This window comes from Ranitomeya imitator, chromosome 1 (assembly GCF_032444005.1).
Source record: "Ranitomeya imitator isolate aRanImi1 chromosome 1, aRanImi1.pri, whole genome shotgun sequence".
NCBI lineage: Eukaryota > Metazoa > Chordata > Amphibia > Anura > Dendrobatidae > Ranitomeya > Ranitomeya imitator.
Window position 1 is genome coordinate 1122077500 of NC_091282.1, and position 24817 is coordinate 1122102316.

The 24817-nt window shown below is 41.3% G+C and overlaps 1 protein-coding gene across 1 annotated transcript in view; it reads left to right on the forward strand.

Moving 5' to 3' along the window:
* The first annotated feature begins 224 nt into the window (after window positions 1-224).
* Window positions 225-24817, forward strand: part of DLC1 (DLC1 Rho GTPase activating protein) — a 670870-nt gene continuing 646277 nt past the window's right edge. Inside the window, exon 1 of the mRNA XM_069744429.1 lies at window positions 225-1263. Coding sequence (XP_069600530.1) covers window positions 283-1263 — 981 coding nt within the window. The 5' untranslated portion in view covers window positions 225-282. The remainder of the gene's footprint in view (window positions 1264-24817) is intronic.

Genomic DNA, 24817 nt, shown 5'->3' on the forward strand with positions numbered 1-24817 from the left:
ATTACTAGTAGTTCAGAGTCATGAGACTTTATAGAATTCAGATGCATGAAATGAGTTACCCTGTGACTTACATAAAATGGATCCTATTGTACAAAAGTTGGCAAGCAGAAACTATTATGACTGTATAAGAAAACATGTTGTTCATACGGACAAGAACTGCTGTATTGCTTCTTTATCATTTGTCAACATTTAGACCCTAACTGATTTAATTTCTTGTTTGGTAGATGATACTTCACCAGGTCAACTGCATAGTTCTTCACGGAATTCCCGTACTAAAATCACATGATCTTCTGTCTACGACTCTCGTCTGGGGCTTTACTTTGTGACATGTCTGTAGCTGTTCGGAAGAAAAGTTGGGAAGATCATGTATCTCAATGGATTGGATTGTCTTCTAACACCTCTGGTTGTGAAAAACTGTGTTGCCATGGAATTAAAGTAGAACATTTAAAATCAGCTATGGAAGAACATGGAAAGGAGGCTATAAAGGAGACTTTATCAAAGTGCACTCATTTAGAGGAATGTATTGGTTTTTTAGAAGTTGAAAAACAGATCTCGAAGGAGATGGATGAAAATGATAACCTAAGTACAGAAGATCGCAGTTCATCTTCAAACACCAGCATGGAAACATTAATTTTCTTGCCACCTAATGAAAAAGAACTCACGACTAAGAAGGAGGAACTTCTGTCTAGCCAAGATGGAATGGAGATTAAGTCCTTACTTGAAGAAGAAATGAGCAATACACTTGAAGTCAGCAATAACCGTGATGATGTACACAAAAACCAATGTACAGATAATGAAAGGGGAGATACTAATTATAAAATTAATGGAGACAATATGAATGCTTTGGATGAAATGTCCTTCAAGGAAATGCTACAAGGAAATACCAATTTGGAGGAATCTGATATGTCTGGTGAACAGCTGCTGCATTCTGCTCGGATTGCTCAGCAGAGAAGGAAATCTGATGAATCTAAAGTTGTGTGTGAGCAAAATGTCTGCTTTGATTCTACTGATAGCTTGGATACTTGTGCATCTTCTCATATGGAGCCATCACAACAAACCAGAAGCTACCATAATGCAGCCTTACTAGGCCAAGTCAATCACAGCTATTATGAGTCCCGTGAAGTGAATAATGAATTGAATGCATCACAACAAGATGGATTAAAAGAGTTAAGTTCAAAAAGTGATATCCACTCTGTTCCCACCAAGGATAATATGGCTACTTGTGAAGGGATGTATGATCAAGTAAGGCTGCGTAGGAAAAAGGTAAGAATGATTTTGACACTAAAATTTGTGATCTCTTCCTTTATTCATTTTTACATTACACTGATATATTGTCCCTTTTTTACCTTGAAACTTGGCATAGTTGCAATACTTAAAAAGCATGTGAAATCCTTAAAGCAGCACACCAGCATTTTTTACTGCACCTCTGGAGTGGTGCTTTAAATGTAAGTCCCCTGCCCCTGTCTGATCCTCACCTGCCTTCATCCGGTTCCAGCGTCACTCCATTTGGTCTCTAGCAAAAATTGACTTGCTCACAGCTCCAGTGGTTCATGAAGCTGTGCGGAGGTCACTTTTCAATACAAGTCTCGTTCTAAAAATGTTACTGTGTTGGACAACGCATATCAAGACATCAAGGCAACATAACGTGAGATGTTTTTGCTACCATGTGCACCAACAAAGAGTTTAGAGAAGCCCATCTATTTATTATGATTTGTAGTTTTCAGACTCAGAAAAAGATACTGAGCATGTAAACAGCTTGTTGGAATATAATGGATACATGTTCTACAGTGGGAAAAAAAGTATTTAGTCAGCGACCAATTGTGCAAGTTCTCCCGCTTAAAAAGATGAGAGAGGCCTGTAATTGATATCATAGGTAGACCACAATTATGAGAGTCAAAATGAGAAAACAAATCCAGAAAATCACATTGTCTAATTTGGCAAGATTTATTTTGCAAATTATGGTGGAAAATAAGCACTTAGTCACCTAAAAACATGCAAAATTTCTGGCTCTCACAGACCTGTAACTTCTTCTTTAAGAGGCTCCTCTGTCCTCCACTCATTACCTGTAGTAATGGCACATGTTTGAACTTGTTATCAATCTAAAAGACACCTGTCCACAACCTCAAACTGTCACACTCCACTATGGTGAAGACTAAAGAGCTATTGAAGGACACCAGAAACAAAATTGTAGCCCTGCAGCAGGCTTGGAGGACTGAATCTGCAATAGGCAAGCAGCTTGAAATCAACTGTGGGAGCAATAATAAGAAAATGGAAGACATACAAGACCACTGATAATCTCCCTCGATCTGGGGCTCCACGCAAGATCTCACTCCGTGGGGTCAAAAAGATCACAAGAACAATGAGAAAAAATCCCAGAACCACACAGGGGGACATAGTGAATGACCTGCATAGAGCTCAGCCCACCGTAACAAAGGCTACCATGAGTAACACACTACGCCGCCATGGACTCAGATCCTGCAGTGCCAGATGTGTCCCCCTGCTTAAGCCAGTACATGTCCGGGCCCGTCTGAAGTTTGCTAGAGAGCATTTGGATTATCCAGAAGAGTACTGGGAGAATGTCATATGGTCTGATGAAACCAAAGTAGAACTGTTTGGTAGAAACAAAACTGGTCGTGTTTGGAGGAGACAGAATGCTGGGTTGCATCCAAAGAACACAATATCTACTGTGAAGAATGGGGGTGGCAACATCATGATTTGGGGCTTTTTATCTTCAAAGGGACCAGGACATCTGATCCGTGTTCATGAAAGAATGAATGGTGCAATGTGAAATTTTGAGTGCAAACCTCCGTCCATCAACAAAGGCATTAAAGAGGAAACGTGGATGGGTCTTTCAGCATGACAATAATCCCAAACACACCGCCAAGGAAATGAAGGAGTGGCTTTGTAAAAAGCATATGAAGGTCCTGTGGAGGGAGTTGAAAGTCTGTATTGCCCAGCGACAGGCCCAAAATATCACTGCTCTAGAGGAGATCTGCATGGAAGGATGGACCAGTATACCACCAACAGTGTGTGCTAACCTTATGAAGACTTACAGAAAACATTTGACCACTGTCATTGCCAACAAAGGATATATAACAAAATATTGAGATGAACTTTTGTTAATGACCAAATACTTATTTTCCACCATAATTTTCAAAATAAATCTTCCCAAATCAGACAATGTGATTTTCTGGATTTGTTTTCTCATTTTGACTCTCATAGTTGTAGTCTACCTATGATGTCAATTACAGGCCTCTCTCATCTTTTTAAGTGGGAGAACTTGCATTGGTGGCTGACTAAACACTTTTTTCCCCACTGTATCTGGAAAAACATGGATAGAACATGCGCATAAAAAACAAACATCTGATTGAGGCCTTATCCCCTTCACCCCGAAGCCTGTTTTCACCTAAGTGACAGGGCCAATTTTTACAATTCTGACACTTTATGAGGTAATAACTCTGAAATGCTTCAACGGATCCTGGTGATTCTGACACTGACATATTGTATTTTATGATAGTGGCAAAATGTCTTTGATATTACTTGCGTTTATTTGTGTAAAAAAACTTTGAATTTTTACACCCTTGCATCAGAGACTCATATCGCACAAAGTAGTTAATAAATAACATTTCCCACATGTCTACTTTACATCAGCACAATTTTGGAACCACATTTTTTTTGTTAGGGAGTTATAAGGGTTAAAATTTAAACAGCAATCTCTCATTTTTTCAACAAACTTTACAAAACCATTTTTTGAGGGACCACATCGCATTTGAAGTCACTTTGAGGGGCTTATATGATTTAAAATACCCAAAAGTGACACCATTCTAAAAACTGCACCCCTTGAGGTACTCAAAACCACATTCAAGAAGTTTATTAACCCTTCAGGTGCTTCACAGGAATTAACGGAATGTGGAGGGAAAAAATGAACATTTAACTTTTTTTTCACATAATGATCTTTTAGCAACAATTTTTTTTTATTTTCTCAAGGGTAAAAGGAGAAAGTGGATCACTAAAGTTGTTGTGCAATTTCTCCTGAATAGACTGATACCCCATATGTTGGGGAAAATTACTGTTTGGGCGCACGGCAGGGCTTGGAAGGGAAGGAGCGCGTTTGACTTTTTCAAACCAAAATTGGCTGGAATTGAGATCGAACGCCATGTCGCGTTTGGAGAGCCCCTGATGTGCCTAAACAGTGGAAACCCACCACAAGTGACCCCATTTTGGAAACTAGACCCTTCAAGGAACTTATCTACCTATGTTGTGAGCACTTTCAACCCCCAGGTGCGTCACAGAAGTTTAGAACGTTAGGGCGTGAAAATTAAAAATCTAATTTTTTCCCCAAAAATGATTTTTAGCAACAATTTTTTTATCTTCACAAGTGTAAAAGGAGAAAATGGACCACTAAAGTTGTTGTGCAATTTCTCCTGAATACACTGATACCCCATCTGTGGGGGAAAACCACTGTTTGGGCGCACGGCAGGGCTCAGAGAGGAAGGAGCGCCATTTGACTTTTTCAAACTAAAATTGGCTGGAATTGAGATCGGACACCATGTCGCGTTTGGAGAGCCCCTGATGTACCTAAACAGTGGAAAACTGCCACAAGTGACAACATTTTGGAAACTAGACCCTTCAAGGAACTTATCTAGCTATGTCGTGAGCACGGTGAACCTCCAAGTGCCTCACCAAAAATTATAACGTTGAGTCGTGAAAAAAATAAAACACATTTTTTCCACAAAAATGATCTTTTAGCTATGATTTTTTTATTTTCCCAAAGGTTACAGGAGAAAATAGACCGAAAAAGATGTTGTGCAATTTATCACAAGTACGCCGATACCCCATATGTGGGGAAAAAACACTATTTGGGCACACGTCGGGGCTCGGAATGGAATAAGTGACGTTTTGGATTGCATACTTTGATGGAATGGTCTGCGGGCGTCATGTTGCATTTGCAGAGCCCCTGCTGTACCTAAACACTGGAAATCCTCCACAAGTGACCCCATTTTAGAAACTACACCCCTGAAGGAATTTATCTAGAGGCATAGTTTTATAGTATTGATTATAATTATTTTGGTTTTACTGGTGTAGTAATTTATAATGTGGCGGTATGTATAAGATGTACGCGGTACATCAGATAATAAAAGTGTGTTCTGTCAACAGGGTATAAACTAATTCTATTAATTTGTGGAAGTGTGGTATGCTTTGAAGCAATCCTTAATGCAAAGGCCAGGTTTCTCAGGGCAGGTTTCACAATGGTAAATTGTGTCCTTTCGGATTCCCCTCTTGGAACATACTCTGCACCATTTTTGTGATCATCCTGTCCTCTCTGTTTGGGGAACCTGTCCTGGGAAATGTTGACCTGGGACAATACGGGCACTATCAGATTCAGAAGTACTGAGGCCCTCACCTCCCTGAGTGCCAAACATTAGGGCCTTGATGACTACCTCCTGAAACGGAAGGAAGGTCCCCCCGTATTGCCTGTAGATCAGAACAGCACAAAAGCATTGCACAGTGCCATCTGTACAATGTGCAAGTACAATTTATTGTACCATACGTAAGCTTTTCGCATGGCACTGTATGGTTGGAGGACCTGATCTGAGAGATCCACACCCCCATGTACCGATTGTACCCTGAACACTCCATCCCCACTGTCAAACATGGTGGTGGCAGCATCATGGTTTGGGCCTGCTTTTCTTCAGCAGGAACAGGGAAGGTGGTTAAAATTGATGGATGGAGCCAAATACAGGACCTTTCTTGAAGAAAACCTATTGGAGTCTGTAAAAGACCTGAGACTGGGACGGAGATTTGTCTTCCAACAAGACAATGATCCCAAACATAAAGCAAAATCTACAGAGGAATGGTTCACAAATAAACATATCCAGGTGTTAGAATGGCCAAGTCAAAGTCCAGACCTCAATCCAATCGAGAATCTGTGGAAAGAGCTGAAAACTGCTGTTCACAAACGATCTCCATCAAACCTCACTGAGCTCGAGCTGTTTGCCAAGGTAGAATGGGCAAGAATTTCAATCTCTCGATGTACAAAACTGATAGAGACATACCCCAAGTGACTTGCAGCTGTAGTCGCAGCAAAAGTTGGCGCAAAAAGTGTTAAGTAAAAAGTAACCAATAAATTTCGTTCAACTTCACAATTGTGTCCCACTTGTTGTTGATTCTTCACCAGAAATTTACATTTGGTATTTTTATGTTTGAAGCACGATATGTGGGAAAAGGTTGAAAAGTTCCAGGGGGCCAAATACTTTTGCAAAGCACTGTAGGTACATGCAGGTCGTTCCTATATAAATTCATTAAACCCTTATATTTTCTATCTACTGCTGAATTCTCAAAATTCACTGTTTCATTCAAATGCAAATTTAATTTTAAGTGCTGTGGGCATGACTGAGCAATTAACAAGTTTAAGTTACTAGGAATGCAGCAACAGATAGACTGTATAAAGGTGTGTGGTAGATCTACAGTTCTGAATGCCAACACTGCTTCTAACAGATTCTTTTTAATGAGCTTTTTCAGTGACTCCTTTAGTTTACATTCTCATGATGAGATTTTCTTGAGTTTTTGATGTTGCAGAATTTCTGCACCCATTATGTAAATTAAATTATGGTTTTTATTGCATTTTTGAGTGCAGTTTTTTAGATGTGTTTTTCTGTGCTTTTGAAGCTGCATTTTTGGTCTCTTGTTGGTGTGTCATGTTTTAACCAATCTTCTTTGATTTTAAAACTTCCTGGTATTTGGCTTTGACAAAACCTTATTGATGCAGTCATGTGTGAATTACAGTGCCTTGCGAAAGTATTCGGCCCCCTTGAACTTTTCAACCATTTCCCACATATCATGCTTCAAACATAAAGATACCAAATGTAAACTTTTGGTGAAGAATCAACAACAAGTGGAACACAATTGTGAAGTTGAACAAAATTTATTGGCTATTTTAAATTTTTGTGCTAATTATGCAAATTGACTCTTCAGAGAGGAAGAAAGCTAGAATGCTAGTGCCACCTATTGGAAGGTAGCAATCCTACAAGTCAATGTTGACCCTTTAACAAGCCTTGTCACATGACTTAGGATAATTGCCAAACCAGAATCTCAATTTGCAGACACTGTGTTTCGGAGTACTGCCCCTCGTCAGTGCAAAGCGGAAATCTGGTTTGGCTGATTGAGAGGCGTCTGACCAGGATACAAGAAGTATCGTTTCTCCTTGTGGACATGCTGAGCATGCCAAGATGAGGAGACTGAAAATTCAAAAACTGAAATGTGGGGCGTGCAATATTATTCAGCCCCTTTAACGAAATACTTTTTTGTGCCATCTTTAACTGCAATTACAGCTGCAAGTCGCTTGGGGTATGTCTCTATCAGTTTTGTACATCGAGAAACTGAAATTCTTGCCCATCCTTCCTTGGCAAACAGCACGAGCTCAGTGAGGTTTGATGGAGATCGTTTGTGAACAGCAGTTTTCAGCTCTTTCCACAGATTCTCGATTGGATTGAGGTCTGGATTTTGACTTGGCCATTCTAACACCTGGATATGTTTATTTGTGAACCATTCCATTGTAGATTTTGCTTTATGTTTGGGATCATTGTCATGTTGGAAGACAAATCACCGTCCCAGTCTCAGGTCTTTTGCAGACTCCAACAGGTTTTCTTCAAGAATGGTCCTGTATTTAGCTCCATCCATCTTCCCATCAATTTTAACCATCTTCCCTGTCCTTGCAGAAGAAAAGCAGGCCCAAACCATGATGCTGCCACCACCATGTTTGACAGTGCGGATGGTGTGTTCAGGGTGATGAGCTGTGTTTCCTTTATGCCAAACATATCGTTTAGCATTGTTGCCAAAATGATCGATTTAGGTTTCATGTGAACAGAGCACCTTCTTCCACATGTTTGGTGTGTCTCCCAGGTGGCTTGTTGCAAACTTTGAACAACACTTTTTATGGATATCTTTGAGAAATGGCTTTATTTTTTCCACTCTTCCATAAAGGCCAGATTTGTGCAGTGTGCGACTGATTGCCGTCCTATGGACAGACTGTCGCTCCTCAGCTGTAGATCTCTGCAGTTCATCCAGAGTGATCATGGGCCTCTTCTCTGCATCTCTGATCAGTCTTCTACTTGTTTGAGATGAAAGTTTAGAGGGACATCCGGGTCTTGGTATGATACTCCTTCCATTTCAATACGATCGCTTGCACAGTGCTCCTTGGGATGTTTAAAGTTCTGGAATTCATTTTGTATCCAAATCCGGCTTTAAACTTCTCCACAACAGTATCACGGACCTGCCTGTTGTGTTCCTTGGTCTTCATGATGCTCTCTGTGCTTCAAACAGAACCCTGAGACTATCACAGAGCAGGTGCATTTATACGGAGACTTGATTACACACAGGTGGATTATATTTATCATCATTAGGCATTCAGGACAACATTGGATCATTCAGAGATCCACAATGAACTTCTGGAGTAAGTTTGCTGCACTGAAAGTAAAGGGGCTGAATAATATTGCATGCCCCACTTTTCAGTTTTTGAATTTCCACAAAAATTTAAAATAACCAATAAATTTCGTTCAACTTCACAATAGTGTTCTACTTGTTGTTGATTCTTCACCAAAAATGTACATTTGGTATCTTTATGTTTGAAGCATATGTGGGAAAAGGTTGAAAAGTTCAAGGAGGGCGAATACTTTCGCAAGGCACTCTAAATGCATTATGATGAGTTTCTGCCATGGTAATGTACTAAAAACAAATGTGCATTTTTTGCCATAAGTACTTTTTGACTTTAATGCAAGTCTATCCGGAAAATCCGCACAGGATACCCACAAGAAAAATTAACATGTTATGGATTTGAAACACGCACCGCAGATCAGTTTACACAGAGTAAAAAACAAGCACAGTGGGCATGAGATCTCTATAAGTCCCATCCGCTTTGTTGAAACTGTAGTATGCTATGTTTTTGACCCAGCAACTATAGGTAGTGTCTGAAACTCACCAAAAACTCATTGTGGGCACACAGCCTAAAATTTACTACCAATTTATCAATGCTGTATGGATGTAAATGTAATGCATTTCTTTTCATTGCTAGGGGTCCATTGTCTTATGCTGATCACCACCTGGTATTGTTATGTAGTGCTCTTTTTTTAATTGCTTTTAATTGTTTTGGTCTGATGTATGATGTTCGGACCTTAAAGTTTTCCATCTAATTTGTATCATTTAGGTCCCATTGTATTTGTACACAGAGATCTTTCTTCTTTGTTTAGTATATTTGAATGTTTACTGCATTGTATAATAAACTTAAAATTTGATATGTATAAAGTCTTTCATTCTGTATATTTGCTTGTATGTTTTTAGAGAGGCCAGAATCAAAACTCTTGTATGAAGTAGTTATTAGGTTGTGTCTTTGCTATAAACTAACCCTTTCTAGTTTCACATTTTCTCACTAGAGACAGAGAGTAACAACTTGCATGTCAAAACCCACGACCCCAATGGAGGATTCATTTCCTTCTCGTAGATATTGCCAGTGAGCATGTGAAGACTTCCTTAGTATTGCCAAAAATTCTTGTACTAGTCTTTCAATAATAAAATATAATGCAATGACACCTCAAATTCAGTAGACAAAAGAAATAAATCCATTGTACAAATAAGAATTTGGGTTCTTCAGACAAATTCTTAAAGTGATGACATATTATTAAAATATGACATCACATTATGATTGTGGTTTTCAATATCCCTATGGATCTTGAAAATAAAAGGACTGGAGGGCAATTTTTCCCTGAAAAGCAATAACTATGCCACCAGACTGGGTAGGAAACTGTAGACCAGTCCAATTTAAATTATCGGGCCATGGAGCAAAAATTACACATTTGTATTAATTAAATTTTTTATATGCTTGGAGCTTGGTACAGTAATACGTTTTTTTGCATTCTTTTCTTCTATATTTTAAACCACTTTGATACAGTGTTTTGTACTGTTTTATACCTGCTTGAACAAAATGTTAAGACTGCAGCCGATCAGTAGTGGCTGATTGCCAGCACAGGTCTCTTGACCTCCACCCACACACTCAAACATACATACAAGCACACATCATTTCACCCAGCAGAAGAAAAAGCCAGCAGCCATACAGAAGAGTCATACCAAGCAGGGTAATTTACTATCCTGTTTTTTTTTCTTTGCTTTTTACTTTCAATTACTCTTGGATCACTAATAAAATGTCTTAAAGTAGAGGACAACCTTTTTAAGTTTTAGCCCAGGGTACAAGGTAATGTTTTTTTACACTGATCTAATCCATTAAAGAAAATGAGGAAATTGGAAATTAGGCTTACATCATATCTCATAGATAACATACATACAAAAATCTTCTTTTTCACATTATGGATGTCACCCTCATGCCCTGACTGATGGGCATGAGCCAGAGGGGTTGTGGCCCCACTGTGCCACAAACCAGACTAAACTGGAAACAGCGTGACTAGGACAGCTGCCTTGGTTTTCACTGAAGCCTCTGATGGTGAGGTCAGGCTTGTGCGGCAGGTAGCTGCCAGGTGCCACTCCAGGGCTGTGTTTGGCTGTGGCTGCTGATCCCACTTGGGAGACAGGAACACTAGGACAGGTGCAGGCGACAGGCAGGACTGGCAGTTGAGCACTGCTGAAACTTGGACAAGTAGGCAAGCAGGCACGGATGTGACACAGGGCAAGCAGGCATGGCTGAGACACAGGGCAGGCAGGCACAGCAGAGACACAGGGCTGGCACACACGGCAGAGACACAGGGCTGGCAGGCACAGCAGAGAAGAAACAGGTAGAAGTGGTGTATGAATTAGGTAGGATTCTGTACACACAGCGGGTGCAGGTACTGGTTCTGGTAAGATGGAATTGTGTATGAAGGAACAGGTAGGATCATGTTCACACAGCGGTTGCAGGTACTGGTTCTGATAGGAAGGAATGGTGTATGGAGGAACCGGTAGGATCCTGTTCAGACAGCGGGTGCAGGTACTGGTTCTGATAGGAAGGAATGCTGTATGGAGAAACAGATAGAGACCTGTTCACACAGGAGGAGAACCGAAAGGCTGCGGAGAAGAGCTGTAGAGCAGCAAGAGGTTCTGCAATAGCAGGAACAAAGCAGAGCTGAACCGCAAAGTATGCGGAGAAGAGCTGCAGCAAGAGGTTCTGCAGCAGCAGGAGCAAAGCAGAGCTGAAAGAGAACAGAACCGCAGGAGTGCAGAGCAGAGGTAAAGCTGCATGCAAGAGAGCAAAGCCCTGGCAAAGCGAGAGGACGCAAGGAAAGACACAGCAGGGAAAGAAGCCACAGACAAGGAGACAGAGATAGGACAAAGTTCAGACAAGGCAATGGAACGAGACAAGGCACAAGAACAAAGAGACAGGGACAAGGAAATTCTGCCTCCTGGAGAGCGGACAGACCAAGACAAGGCAAAGCAAGGACACAGACACTGAGACTAGGATATACCTTCTCCTGGAGGGCAGACAAACTAGATCAAAGCAAGGTAAGGCAAGGAGAAAAGCCTCCAAAGAAGGAGGAACACAGAGCAAGGCCTGGCAGCTCAGAAGCTAGACACTAACTGAGTTTAGACATTGCACACGCCAATTCCACAGGGTGGAGCTATCCTAAATACTGGAGGCCTCTTGGTAATTGGTCAGGAACACATTAGACAGGTGCACCAGGATTCCATAAGAACCAGAGAGTTCTATGCACACAGCCAGGAAGCATGCAGAGAGCAGAGGCACAGAACATGAAGCCGGCAACAGACAGAGACCACAACATGACCTGGAGTAGTGGGTAAGATGGTGTATGAGGGATGAGAGGCCATGAAGTGATGCCGGCAGAGTTGTTACAATGAACTTGTAGTGTTACCAATTTTGTCTTCTAAAATATGATGTAAGTATATTTTGAATACACCATGTTCCAAATTATTATACAAATTGAATTTAAGTGTCATAACGATTTAATTGTTTTGGTTTTCAAATAAACTCATGGATGTTATTGTGTCTCAGGGCTCAATGGATCACTGAAATCAATCTTAAACGCATGTGATAATTAGTTTTCCAGGTGATTCTAACTAAAGGAAAACTACTTAAAAATGATGTTCCACATTATTAAGCAGGCCACAGGTTTCAAGCAATATGGGAAATAAAAAGGATCTCTCTGCTGCTGAAAAGCGTTAAATAGTACAATGCCTTGGACAAGGTATGAAAACATTAGATATTTCACAAAAAATTAAGAGTGATCATCATATTTGAATAGTAGGCTTGAGCGAAACAGATAGAACAAATTCAAAAGTCGCCGACTTTTGGCAAAGTCGGGTTTCATGAAACCCAACCCGATCCTAGTGTGGGATCGGCCATGCGGTCGGCGATCTTCACGCCAAAGTCGCATTTCGTATGATGCGTTTGGCGCCATTTTTTCAGCCAATGAAGGAGCGTGGGCAGAGTGATGACATAGGTCTTAGGGGCGTGCACGCCTATCGCCATCTTCTTGCTTGTGCGCTGTAGCGATTTGCAATGTGTAACACCAGCTTTTCTGTTCAAGGATGGAGGAGAGAGAGAGAGAGAGAGAAAGAGAGATTTCCCATTGACTTTGCATTGGGTTTCGTGTTTCGGTCGATCCCCGACTTTTCGCGATAATCGGCCGATTTCACTCGACTCGACTTTTGAGATAGTCGGGCTTCGCGAAACCCGACTCGACCCTAAAAAAGTAAAAGTCGCTCAACCCTAGTGAAGAGATTTGTGACTGAAGCAGAGCACAGACAGAGTTCTTGCAGATAAAGGCATAATGAGGAAGGTTTCTGCCAGACAAATTAATTGGATTAAGTGAGTAGCTTCCAAAATACCATTACAAAGCAGCAAACAGTTATTTGAAGCTGCTGGTGCCTCTGGAGTCCCTTGAACCTCAAGGTGTAGGATCCTTCAAAGGTTTGCTGTGGTGCATGAACCTACTATTTGGCTACCCCTACACAGTGTTCACAAGCAGAAACGGTTGCAGTGGGCCCAGACATACATCAAGACTAATTTTCAAACAGTCTTGTTTACTGATGAGTGTTGAGCAACCCTGGATGGTCCAGATGGATGGAGTAGTGGATGGTTGGTGGATGGCCACCATGTCCCAACAAAGCTTTGACGTCAGCAAGGAGGTGGAGCAGTCATGTTTTGGGCCGGAATCATGGGGAAACAGCTGGTAGGGCCCTTTATGGTTCCTGAAGGTGTGAAAATGACCTCTGCAAAGTATATAGAGTTTCTGACTGACAACTTTTGTTCCATGGTATAAAAAGCAGAAACGTGCCTTCAGTAGCAAAATCATCTCATGCTGCAAAACATACCTCTGAGTCATTGGCTGCTATGGGCATAAAAGGAGATAAACTCATGGTGTGGCCACCATCTTCCACTGACCTCAACCCTATAGAGAACCTTTGGAGTATCATCGAGCAAAAGATCTATGCGGGTGAGAGGCAGTTCACATCAAAACAGCAGCTCTGGGAGGCTATTCTGACTCCAAAAACTCACAAGTTCAATGGATGCAAGAATTGTGAAGGTGATATCAAAGAAGGGTCCTATGTTAACATGTAACTTGGCCGGTTAGGATGTTTTGGAGTTAAATAGCTTTTTTGTTCAGTGAATGTGACCTCCTAATGCTGCAAATTCCACAAATGAGCATTTTCATTTCTTTAAAACATATCAAATGTTTAGAAATTCTACTGTGCCTAATAATTTGGAACAGTGCATTTTGAGATTTTATTCATTTTGGAGGTTATACTGTTATCATTGGGAGGTTTCTTCAATAAAATTCGATGTATACTCTAACGGGTGATGACTTTTATTAGACTGACTGTCATTTGCACCAAGCATTTTGGAAAATCCGAGAAAAATATCATTAACATAATAATTTGGAACATGGTGTAAAGTAAATTGCTTAATTTTCATGGTTCCCTCTTATTTGTTTAACCCCTTAGTGACAGAGCCAATTTGGTACTTAATGACCGAGCCAATTTTTGCAATTCTGACCACTGTCACTTTATGAGGTTATAACTCTGGAACGCTTCAACGGATCCCGCTGATTCTGAGATTGTTTTTTCGTGACATATTGTACTTCATGTTAGTGGTAACATTTCTTCGATATTACTTGCGATTATTTATGAAAAAAACGGAAATATGGCGAAAATTTTTAAAATTTTGCAATTTTCAAACTTTGTATTTTTATGCCCTTAAATCAGAGAGATATGTCACGAAAAATAGTTAATAAATAACATTTCCCACATGTCTACTTTACATCAGCACAATTTTGGAAACAAAATTTTTTTTTGTTAGGGAGTTATAAGGGTTAAAAGTTGACCAGCAATTTCTCATTTTTACAACACCATTTTTTTTTAGGGACCACATCACATTTGAAGTCATTTTGAGGGGTCTATATGATAGAAAATAATGAAGTGTGACACCATTCTAAAAACTACACCCCTCAAGGTTCTCAAAACCACATTCAAGAAGTTTATTAACCCTTTACGTGCTTCACAGGAACTGAAACAATGTGGAAGGAAAAAATGAACATTTAACTTTTTTTTGCAAACATCTTAATTCAGAACCATTTTTTTTATTTTCACAAGTGTAAAAACAGAAATGTAACCATAAATTTTGTTATGCAATTTCTCCTGAATACGCCAATACCCCATATGTGGGGGTAAACCACTGTTAGGGCGCACCGCAGAACTTAGAAGTGAAGGAGCGCCGTTTGACTTTTTCAATGCAGAATTGGCTGGAATTGAGATCGGACGCCATGTCACGTTTAGAGAGCCCCTGATGTGCCTAAACAGTGGAAACCCCCCACAAGTGACACCATTTTGGAAACTAGACCCCTTAAGGAACTTATCTAGATGTGTGGCGAGCACTTTGAACCCCCATGTGCTTCACAGAAGTTTATAACGTAGAGCCGTGAAAAAAAAAAAAATCGCATTTTTTCTACAAAAATGATCTTTTTGCCCACAAATTTTTATTTTCACAAGGGTAACAGGAGAAATTAGACCACAAAAGTTGTTGTGCAATTTCTCCTGAGTACGCTGATACCCAATATGTGGGGGTAAACCACTGCTAGGGCGCACCGCAGAGCTTGGAAGAGAAGGAGTGCCGTTTTACTTTTTCAATGTAGAATTGGCTGGAATTGAGATCGGACACCATGTCGCGTTTGGAGAGCCCCTGATGTGCCTAAACAGTAGAAATCCCCCACAAGTGACCCCATTTTGGAAACTAGACCCCCCATGGAACTTATCTAGATGTGTGATGAGAACCTTGAATGCCCAAGTGCTTCACAGAAGTTTATAATGCAGAGCCGTGAAAATAAAAAATATTTTTTTTTTCCACAAAAAAGATATTGTAGCCCCCAAGTTTTTATTTTTACAAGGGTAACAAGAGAAATTGGACCCCAAAAGTTGTTGTCCAATTTGTCTTGAGTATGCTGGTACCCCATATGTGGGGGTAAACCACTGTTTGGGCGCACGGCAGAGCTCGGAAGGAAGGAGCGCCGTTTTGGAATGCAGACTTTGATAGAATGGTCTGCGGGTATTATGTTGCATTTGCAGAGCCCCTGATGTACCTAACCAGTAGAAACCCTCCACAAGTGACCCCATTTTGGAAACTAGACCCCCCAAGGAACTTATCTAGATGTGTGGTGAGAACTTTGAATGCCCAAGTGCTTCACAGAAGTTTAGAATGCAGAGTCGTGAAAATAAAAAATATTTTTTTTTCACAAAAAAGATTTTGTAGCCCCCAAGTTTTTATTTTCACAAGGGTAACAGGAGAAATTGGACTGCAATAGTTGTTGTCCAATTTATCCCGAGTACGCTGATGTGCCATATGTGGGGGTAAACCACTGTTTGGGCGCACGGCAGAGCTCGGAAGGGAAGGAACGCCTTTTTGGAATGCAGACTTTGATAGAATGGTCTGTGGGCATTATGTTGCGATTGCAGAGCCCCTGATATACCTAAACTGTAGTAACCCCCCACAAGTGACCCCATTTTGGAAACTAGACCCCCCAAGGAACTTATCTAGATGTGTGGTGAGAACTTTGAATGCCCAAGTGCTTCACAGAAGTTTAGAATGCAGAGTCGTGAAAATAAAAAATATTTTTTTTTTTCACAAAAAAGATTTTGTAGCCCCCAAGTTTTTATTTTCACAAGGGTAACAAGAGAAATTGGACCCCAGAAGTTGTTGTCCAATTTATCCCGAGTACGCTGATGCCCCATATGTGGGGGTAACCCACTGTTTGGGCGCACGGCAGAGCTCAGAAGGGAGGGAGCACCATTTGACTTTTTGAGCGCAAAATTGGCTGTCGTGTTTGGAGACCCCCTGATGTACCTAAACAGTGGAAACCCCCCAATTCTAGCTCCAACCCCTAACCCTAATCCCAACCTGATCCATAATCCTAATCACTAACCCTAACCATAATCACAACCCTTACCTCAAAACAACCCTAATGTCAACCCTAACCATAACCCTAATCAAAACCCTAAATCCAACACACCCCTAATCCTAATCTCAACCCTAACCCTAATCCCAATACACCCCTAATCACAACCCTAACCTTAACCCTAATCCCAAACCTAACCCTAATCCCAAGCGTAACCCTAATGCCAACCCTAACCCTAATACCAACCCTAATCCAAACCCTAAACCTAATCCCAGCTCTAACCCTAACTTTAGCCCCAACCCTAGCCCTAACTTTAGCCCCAACCCTAACCCTAAGGCTACTTTCACACTTGCGTTGTTTGGCATTCCGTCGCAATCCGTCGTTTTGGACAAGAAACGGATCCTGCAAATGTGCCCGCAGGATGCGTTTTTTGCCCATAGTATTGCCGACGGATCGTGACGGATGGCCACACGTCGCGTCCGTCGTGCACTGGATCAGTTGTGTTTTGGCGGAGCGTCGGCACAAAAAAACGTTCAATGAAACGCTTTTTTTTACGTCGCATCCGCCATTTCTGACCGCACATGCGTGGCCGTAACTCCGCCCCCTCCTCCCCAGGACATAGATTGGGCAGCGGATGCGTTGAAAAACTACAGCTGCTGCCCACGTTGTGCACAATTTTCACAACGTGCGTCGGTATGTCGGGCCGACGCATTGCGACGGCCCCGTACCGACGTAAGTGTGAAAGAAGCCTAACCCTAAATTTAGCCCCAACCCTAACCCTAAATTTAGCCCCAACCCTAACCCTAAATTTAGCCCCAACCCTAACCCTAAATTTAGCCCCAACCCTACCCCTAACCCTACCCCTAACCTAACCCTAGCCGTAACCCTACCCCTAACCCTAACCTAACCCTACCCCTAACCTAACCCTAGCCGTAACCCTACCCCTAACCTAACCCTAGCCCTAACCCTACCCTAACCCTAACCCTACCCCTACCCCTAACCTAACCCTAACCCTAACCCTACCCCTAACCCTACCCCTAACCCTACCCCTAACCTAACCCTAACCCTACCCCTAACCTAACCCTACCCCTAACCCTACCCCTAACCCTACCCCTAACCCTAACCCTACCCCTAACCCTACCCCTAACCTAACCCTAACCCTAACCCTACCCCTAACCCTAACCCTAACCCTACCCCTAACCCTAACCCTAACCCTAATTTTAGCCCTAACTGCTGTTCTCCTGCCGGCCGGCAGGTGGAGACAGATGGCGGGCGCACTGGGCATGCGTCCGCCATGTTCTTCTGCCGGCGGCCAGGAGGAGCAGCAAGAGGATCCAGGGACCTAGGTGAGTATGCTAGGGTCCCCGAATCCCCCTATTTCTCTGTCCTCTGATGTGCGATCACATCAGAGGACAGAGAATTACACTTTACTTTTTTTTTTTTTTTTTTTGCGGTCGCCGGTAAACAGTTAATTACCGGCGATCGCAAAACAGGGGTCGCTAAAACCGACCCCCGATCATGCTCTTTGGGGTCTCGGCTACCCCAGGCAGCCGAGACCCCAAAGATTCTCCCGGTGCCGGCCGGCGGGCGCACTGCGCATGCGCCCGCCATTTTGAAGATGGCGGCGCCCACCGGGAGACACGAGGAGCATCGGGGGAGCTAGGTGAGTATTGGGGGGCCACCTGGGACCCCTTTTCTCTGTCCTCCGATGTGCGATCACATCGGAGGACAGAGAAATTAAAAAGAGATCGCTTTTTTTTTTTTTTTTTTTTTTTTTTTTGCGATCGCCGGTAAACGGTTAATTACCGGCGATCGCAAATGCGGGGAGGGTTAAAAACCCCCCGAATCATGTTCTCTGGGGTCTCAGCTACCCTCGGCAGCCGAGACCCCGGAGAAAATCGGCCTGTGGGGGGCGCTATACACTTTTTCCACAGCGCCGTTAATTAACGGCGCTGTGGTTTAAGTACCCTTAGCGGCCGCCGTTAAAAGGCGTATCGGCGGTCGATAAGGGGTTAAACATGTAATTTGTCGTTTGAACGCAATCAAAGGAATAGAGGAAAAACATCCAATAAATGGCTAATTCAAAGGAATGAAAAATAAAAGAAAATTGTTGAAGATTTGCACTATTGCCTTTAGCCCTTACAACAGACAGATTGCAGCAGAGTTTCTTTTAGATATCCAAGTATCAGATGGGCTACAAAAGAAAAATAATTAAAAAATGGACATAAAATACAGAGAAAAATACTGATCCTTGAGCACAACTAGTTGGGGAGTTCAGATTAGAGATGAGCAAATCTTTTATGGTGTGGTACGGCGAATGTCCGATGTTCACCGAAAAGGTTTTCCGAACAGTTTGTTAAATGTACCTGAATCCCATTAACTTCTATGGGAGGCAAAACCAAACATATGCACAACACCGTAAAAAGCTTCCGAGACAGCTCAAATTAGGGACAGACACCATGAAAAGTGGCATCAATTGATCCACAGTAGAAGTTTGATAATGGCACAGCAGCAGTCAGCCATTGTTCATGCATGAAGTTTCAGGGTCTGGGCCAGGATCTAGACCTTTGAATTCAAATTTCAATTAAGATGTGGTGGGTAAGGGAGCGGTGTAATCCTTCTTTGCTTGGAGCCCTGACATCTCATGCAGCAGCTCAATTGTTTTTACCCAGCCACACTCAGGTGGCACAAACATCCGTTTCCTAGACTACTAATGGTGCAAAAATGTAAGCATAGTAACACAGGTAGTTTACTCATCAATTGAACCACAGTAAAACATTTTATAATACTACAGAAGCAGTCAGCCTTGGGTCATGCATGAGGTATCAGGGTCTGGGCCAACATTTGGAGCTAAGATTTCAAGTTTCAATTAAGACGAGGTGGTTAGGGGAGCGGTGTAAGCCTTGTTTGCTGGGAGCCCTGGTACCTTGTTCAACAGCTGAAACTGCTTGGCAGAGCATTAATGTTAGAATAATGTCAGGATAGTAACACAGGTAGTTAAGTGCAGGCCTGCCGATTTTGGAGCCCTACTGCTACAGACAACACACATAAAGGAGACTCAACTTGGATTCTCCACATGTTAAAAAAAGTATTGTCACACTCCAATAAAATGACATCAATTTCCACAGAGCAGAAAGAGTATAATGGGCCTTTGACACCCCTTCCACAGCAGGCAACCTGTAACGGGTTGGGTGGTGGAACCACTGTACCAAAGCCGGCGGAAGACCTGGAGGGGCATGACTAGGAGCCTCACCCAATCTGAGCATGGATACGCAGTAGCTAAGGACACCGAGATCCGAAGAGAGACATGGAGGTGGTCCAGGTGCTTCTCCAGGATTGACCTTGGGTAGATAGCAGTTGACCCTTAGGAACGGGAAGCTGTGGTGGCCCAAGGGAATGTCCAACAAATGCAGGCAGGCAGAGTAAGATGATAGGAACTGCAGATGCAGGCCAGATTGGCTGACAGAGAGATAAGCACTGAGATGAGCACTGGGGGGTGCAGCAGGACTGGCTGCCATTAAGATGAGCACTGGCAGGTGCAACTGGACCGACTGCTATTGAGTTGAGAATTAAGAATTAAGAATATTAAAGGAGTCTGTGTCCATTCACTTAATTAAAGGACTTTTTTCTGGGTGTCTGTGTTTTTTAACAAATTCACTATGGGGTTAGTAATAGGGGCGTCTTATTGATGCCTCTCCATTGCAAACCTCTGGGCTTGATGTCACCTGACAATACAAAGCTGACATCAGACTGCACACACACTGTACTAATTGTATTTGTCACTGACACCTGTATATCTACCTATTCTATTTGTATTTACTGTATGTAATCTATCTCTTCTCTATCCTGTCGGCTCCTGCAGTGATTTTACAGAACACGGCAGATGAATTACTGGCTTTTCTTCTATCTACTGTATGTATCTATATAATATAAATACATATATTTACAGCTCTGGCAAAAATTAAGAGACCACTGCAAAATGTTCAGTTTGTCTGATTTTTCCCTTTATAGGTATATTTGTGAGTAAAATGTAAATTTTGTATTTATTCTATAAACTACTGACAACATATTTCCGAATTTCCAAACAATAAATTTTGCATTTTTTTTTCTGAATAGGAGAAGTAGTCAAAATTACAAAAAAACAGTGCTTTCAGACCTCAAATAAAGCAAAGAAAACAAGTTCATAATTAGTGATGAGCGAATATACTCGTTACTCGAGATTTCCCGAGCACGCTTGGGGGTCCTCCGAGTATTTGTTAGTGCTCGGAGATTTAGTTTTCCTCACCTCATCTGAATGATTTACATCTCTTAGCCAGCTTGATTACATGTGGGGATTCCCTAGCAAACAGACAACCCCCACATGTACTTATGCTGGCTAATAAATTTCGTTCAACTTCACAATTGTGTTCCACTTGTTGTTGACTCTTCACCAAAAATTTACATTTGGTATCTTTATGTTTGAAACATTTGTGGGAAAAGGTTGAAAAGTTCAAGGGGGTCGAATACTTTCGTAAGGCACTGTATAAGTGTGTGTGTGTGTGTGTGTGTGTGTGTGCGCATGTGTGTATTTTGACGAATATTTCATTTGAAAACGATGTGTAAATGACAGAGAATTGCTGTATGTAAATGTAATGTTCATGTTGAAATCGCAATGCAATCAGATAGCAATTGCACTGCATTCAGATGTAAATCAGATGCTAGTTGTGAAAAATTGGATTGTAGTTGCATGACACTCGCATTACACTCATGCGACTCTCGGCAGGGAGATTCGGACAGATTTCTTATACATTTAGTGTGACTCCAGCCTAAGAGTAGTATAACTTATAGTAGATGGACAGCTTGAAGATTAACCAAATTCATTAGGCTTTGTGTGTCAAAAGTGAATTTGGCACATCTTACTCTAATGGACCCTGGATGAAGTAATGATTATTTCATTACTTCCGCCCTTTTTGTGAAAGCACCCATACAGTTATAGAAAATGTGTACTATTTAAATCAAGATGTCCTTTTCTTACCAGTGTCATTGTACTCAAGGGTGAACCTATTTGAGTGCTGAGGTTGTATTTGCACTTAGGCCCTTATGATTGATGTCGCACAAAGGCTCTTCTTCTACATAAATATTCACCTGGTAATTGGAGGTCAAGTTATGCCCTTCATTGCCTGGGAGCCTTGCAACCTAATGAGAGGCACTTAATTTTAAATATTTTAAAACTGAATATCTTCATTTTAGAATTTTTTTTTTCCTTTATGAGATCTTGATAGAAACAAATGCATTTCATTGTGATTCCAAACCTCCGTAAGTTCGTAAGTGATATGTAAAGCAGCCATTTCCTGACGATACATTACACATCCCATCACTGAGCTCTACAAGTCATTATTTCTGGAGAAGTGATTATAGCGGGTAGCAATTAGATTTCTCTTCCTGCATTGATTTCAGGGGTCAGAGATCAGTGGAGGAGAGAAAGTGCAGTGCTATATGGTATCCACAGGACTTGCTTGTGAAGCACTTGGGCAATTCTGCCTTGTCAATTCTTAAGTTGTACGAGGGAGGTCCAAGTTTCTAAAAAGCTGGTTTGTATTATCTGAACCATATTTCTTATGCATACTTTTTTATAAGGTCCCATAACCCAACACAGCTAAAATATTTCTTCCGAATATATGTCCTCAGAATGACTGCCAGACCATTTTATCCTGTAACCTTAAATACATCTACCATCTATACATTTTTGGCAGTGTATTAAGTGTTTCCAAAGCCCTGCCAAGTTTGTCTAGACTATACCGCTACATCATTTTCATAGGCCATACATGGAAATATATGTATTATTCTGCAAATATCCTCATTTGAGGTTATCAGAGTCATAGTCTTAGAAAGAAGAATAAATGGCTTTATATATTCAAAATACATGGGAATCCATTTTATTTTATTCTGTTTGTAAAATCTTGTAAATTAATAGGATCTTGCTGCACAACATCTAAGATGAAGTTTCCATGGTGAGTTTTTGGTGAGTTTTTGAAGCTGCGTATTTTTGCAGTAGCAGCTATCAATGTATATAGAAGCAATCCGATTGCTGCTATTGCGCAGGCGCCGGTGGCACCATCTTGCTAGAGGAAAAACAAAAGCAGTGCATAGTAACAAGGGTCACATGACTCAGATAAACAAATTCCTTATACAGGCTTTAACCCCTTAACACAGTCTGTCATTGGACGCCTCTCTCCATTTGGCGCAGGCTCCGGTGGTGAGCCGACACCTTTTCCAGGACATGACAGCTGATCTGATCAGCTGACATGTGCCCAGAATAGCTATTAACATGTTAAATGCCGATGTTAAACTCTGACAGCGGCATTTAACATGGACGCGCAGGAAGCGCGTCCTTTAATCCCCCCATCGGCACCCGTGTACCATGACCCCTGTGGTTGTCATTGCTGAATTTCTATGAGCGCCACCTAGTGGTCGGCGTTCATAGCAAGTGAGCGTTTTTGATACATAGAGCAATGAGGCAGCCCTGCTCTTTGTATCAGAGGCGATCAGACAAGTGCAGCTTCTAGCCTCCCATGAAGGCTATTGAAGCACGTAAAAAGTTAAAAAGAAATGTTTTTCAAAATATTTAAAAAATGAAACATCTAAAAGTTCAAATCACCCCTTTTTTGCCTCATTCAAAATAAAACAATTTAAAAAAAATCAATCCTACACATATTTGGTATCGCCGCGTTCAGAATCACCCGATCAATATAATAAAATTAATCAAATCGGTAAATGGCGGAGTGAGAAAAAAATTAGAAACGCCAGAATTACAATTTTTTGGTCGCTGCAGCATTGCAATAAAATGCAATAAAGGGCGATCAAAATAATGTATCTGCACCAAAATGGTATCATTGAAAACATCAGCTCGGCAGGCAAAAAACCCCAGATCATGAAAAATGGAGACGCTACGGGTCTTGGAAAATGGCAACTTTTATTTTTTGACAAACTTTGGAATTTTTTTTCACCACTTAGATAAAAGAGAACCTAGACATGTTTGGTATCTATGAACCTGGAGAATCATAATATCAGGTCAGTTATAGCATTTAGTGAACCTAGCAAAAAAGCTAAACAAAAAACCAGTGTGGGATTGCACTTTTTTTTGCAATTTCACAGCACTTGGAATTTTTTTCCCGTTTTCTGTTGCACAACATGGTAAAACCAATGGTCTTGTTCAAAAGTACAACTCGTCCTGCAAAAACCAAGCCCTCACATGGCCATTTTGATGAAAAAATAATAAAGTTATGGCTCTGGGAAGAAGGGGAGCAAAAAATTAAAATGCAAAATCAAAAATACCTCTAGGGGTTAAGCAGTGCAAAGAAACGCAAGCAGCCATAGTAACAGAGGTCACATGACTGGGATACATAGATTCATTTGACCATTCCAGAAAAGGGAATTATCTAATCCCAGAGCTTACTTCTGTAAAATACATACTAATATGGGAATTTAAAAACACAGTGAGGTCAAAAATACTCTGTTGTAAAAAAAATCACAGTAATAAGCAAGTGCAAGTCAAAAGATGGAAAAAACCAGAGTATTTAGTTGATACTTTTTTTTGCAAAAATATGTATACTAAGCTGCTCTAGCAATCGTCAAGGTTGCAAAAAAAACGTATCAACTAAATACCCTGGTTTTTTTCCATCTTTTGACTAGCACTTGCTTATTACTGTGATTTTTTTACAACAGAGTATTTTTGACCTCGCTGTGTTTTTTTGTGTCTTCAAGTTTTTTGGTGGTGTGAACAGGTTCCTACAGACTTGTTCACTGTGCAAGTAGCCCATGTGTTTCTGGTTCTATAGTATGGGAATTAGCCTAATAATTGCATAATCTCTTTTAACTGAAAGCAATATTATGGCTGGTCGAAATGTCGCATTTATGGCAGAATAAATGGGACCTTGAAGTTTTTTTCACCTGAATTTGACCCAGTCTCTTTCTTCTGTTGCATTTTTTCAAAGTTGGCTCCTTGGAACTTCTTTGACAGTGCGTCCTTCTTTGAGCTCACTATATGTATCTTGATATGTATGTACTGTATATACTGTATGTAGCTTGTATCTATGGTATATATATATATCTCTTCACTGGCTCCCATTCCCTCCACGTATCCAGTTCAAATGACTAATACTGATCTACAAAGCCATCCATAATCTGTCTCCTCCATATATCTCTGAACTAATACTGATCTACAAAGCCATCCATAATCTGTCTCCTCCATATATCTCTGAACTAATACTGATCTACAAAGCCATCCATAATCTGTCTCCTCCATATATCTCTGAACTAATCTCCAGATATCTTCCCTCACGTAATCTCCGGTCCTCCCAAGACCTCCTTCTCTCCTCCACATTTATTCGCTCCTCACCCAACCGCCTCCAAGACTTCTCCCGAATATCCCCCATCCTCTGGAATTCTTTGCC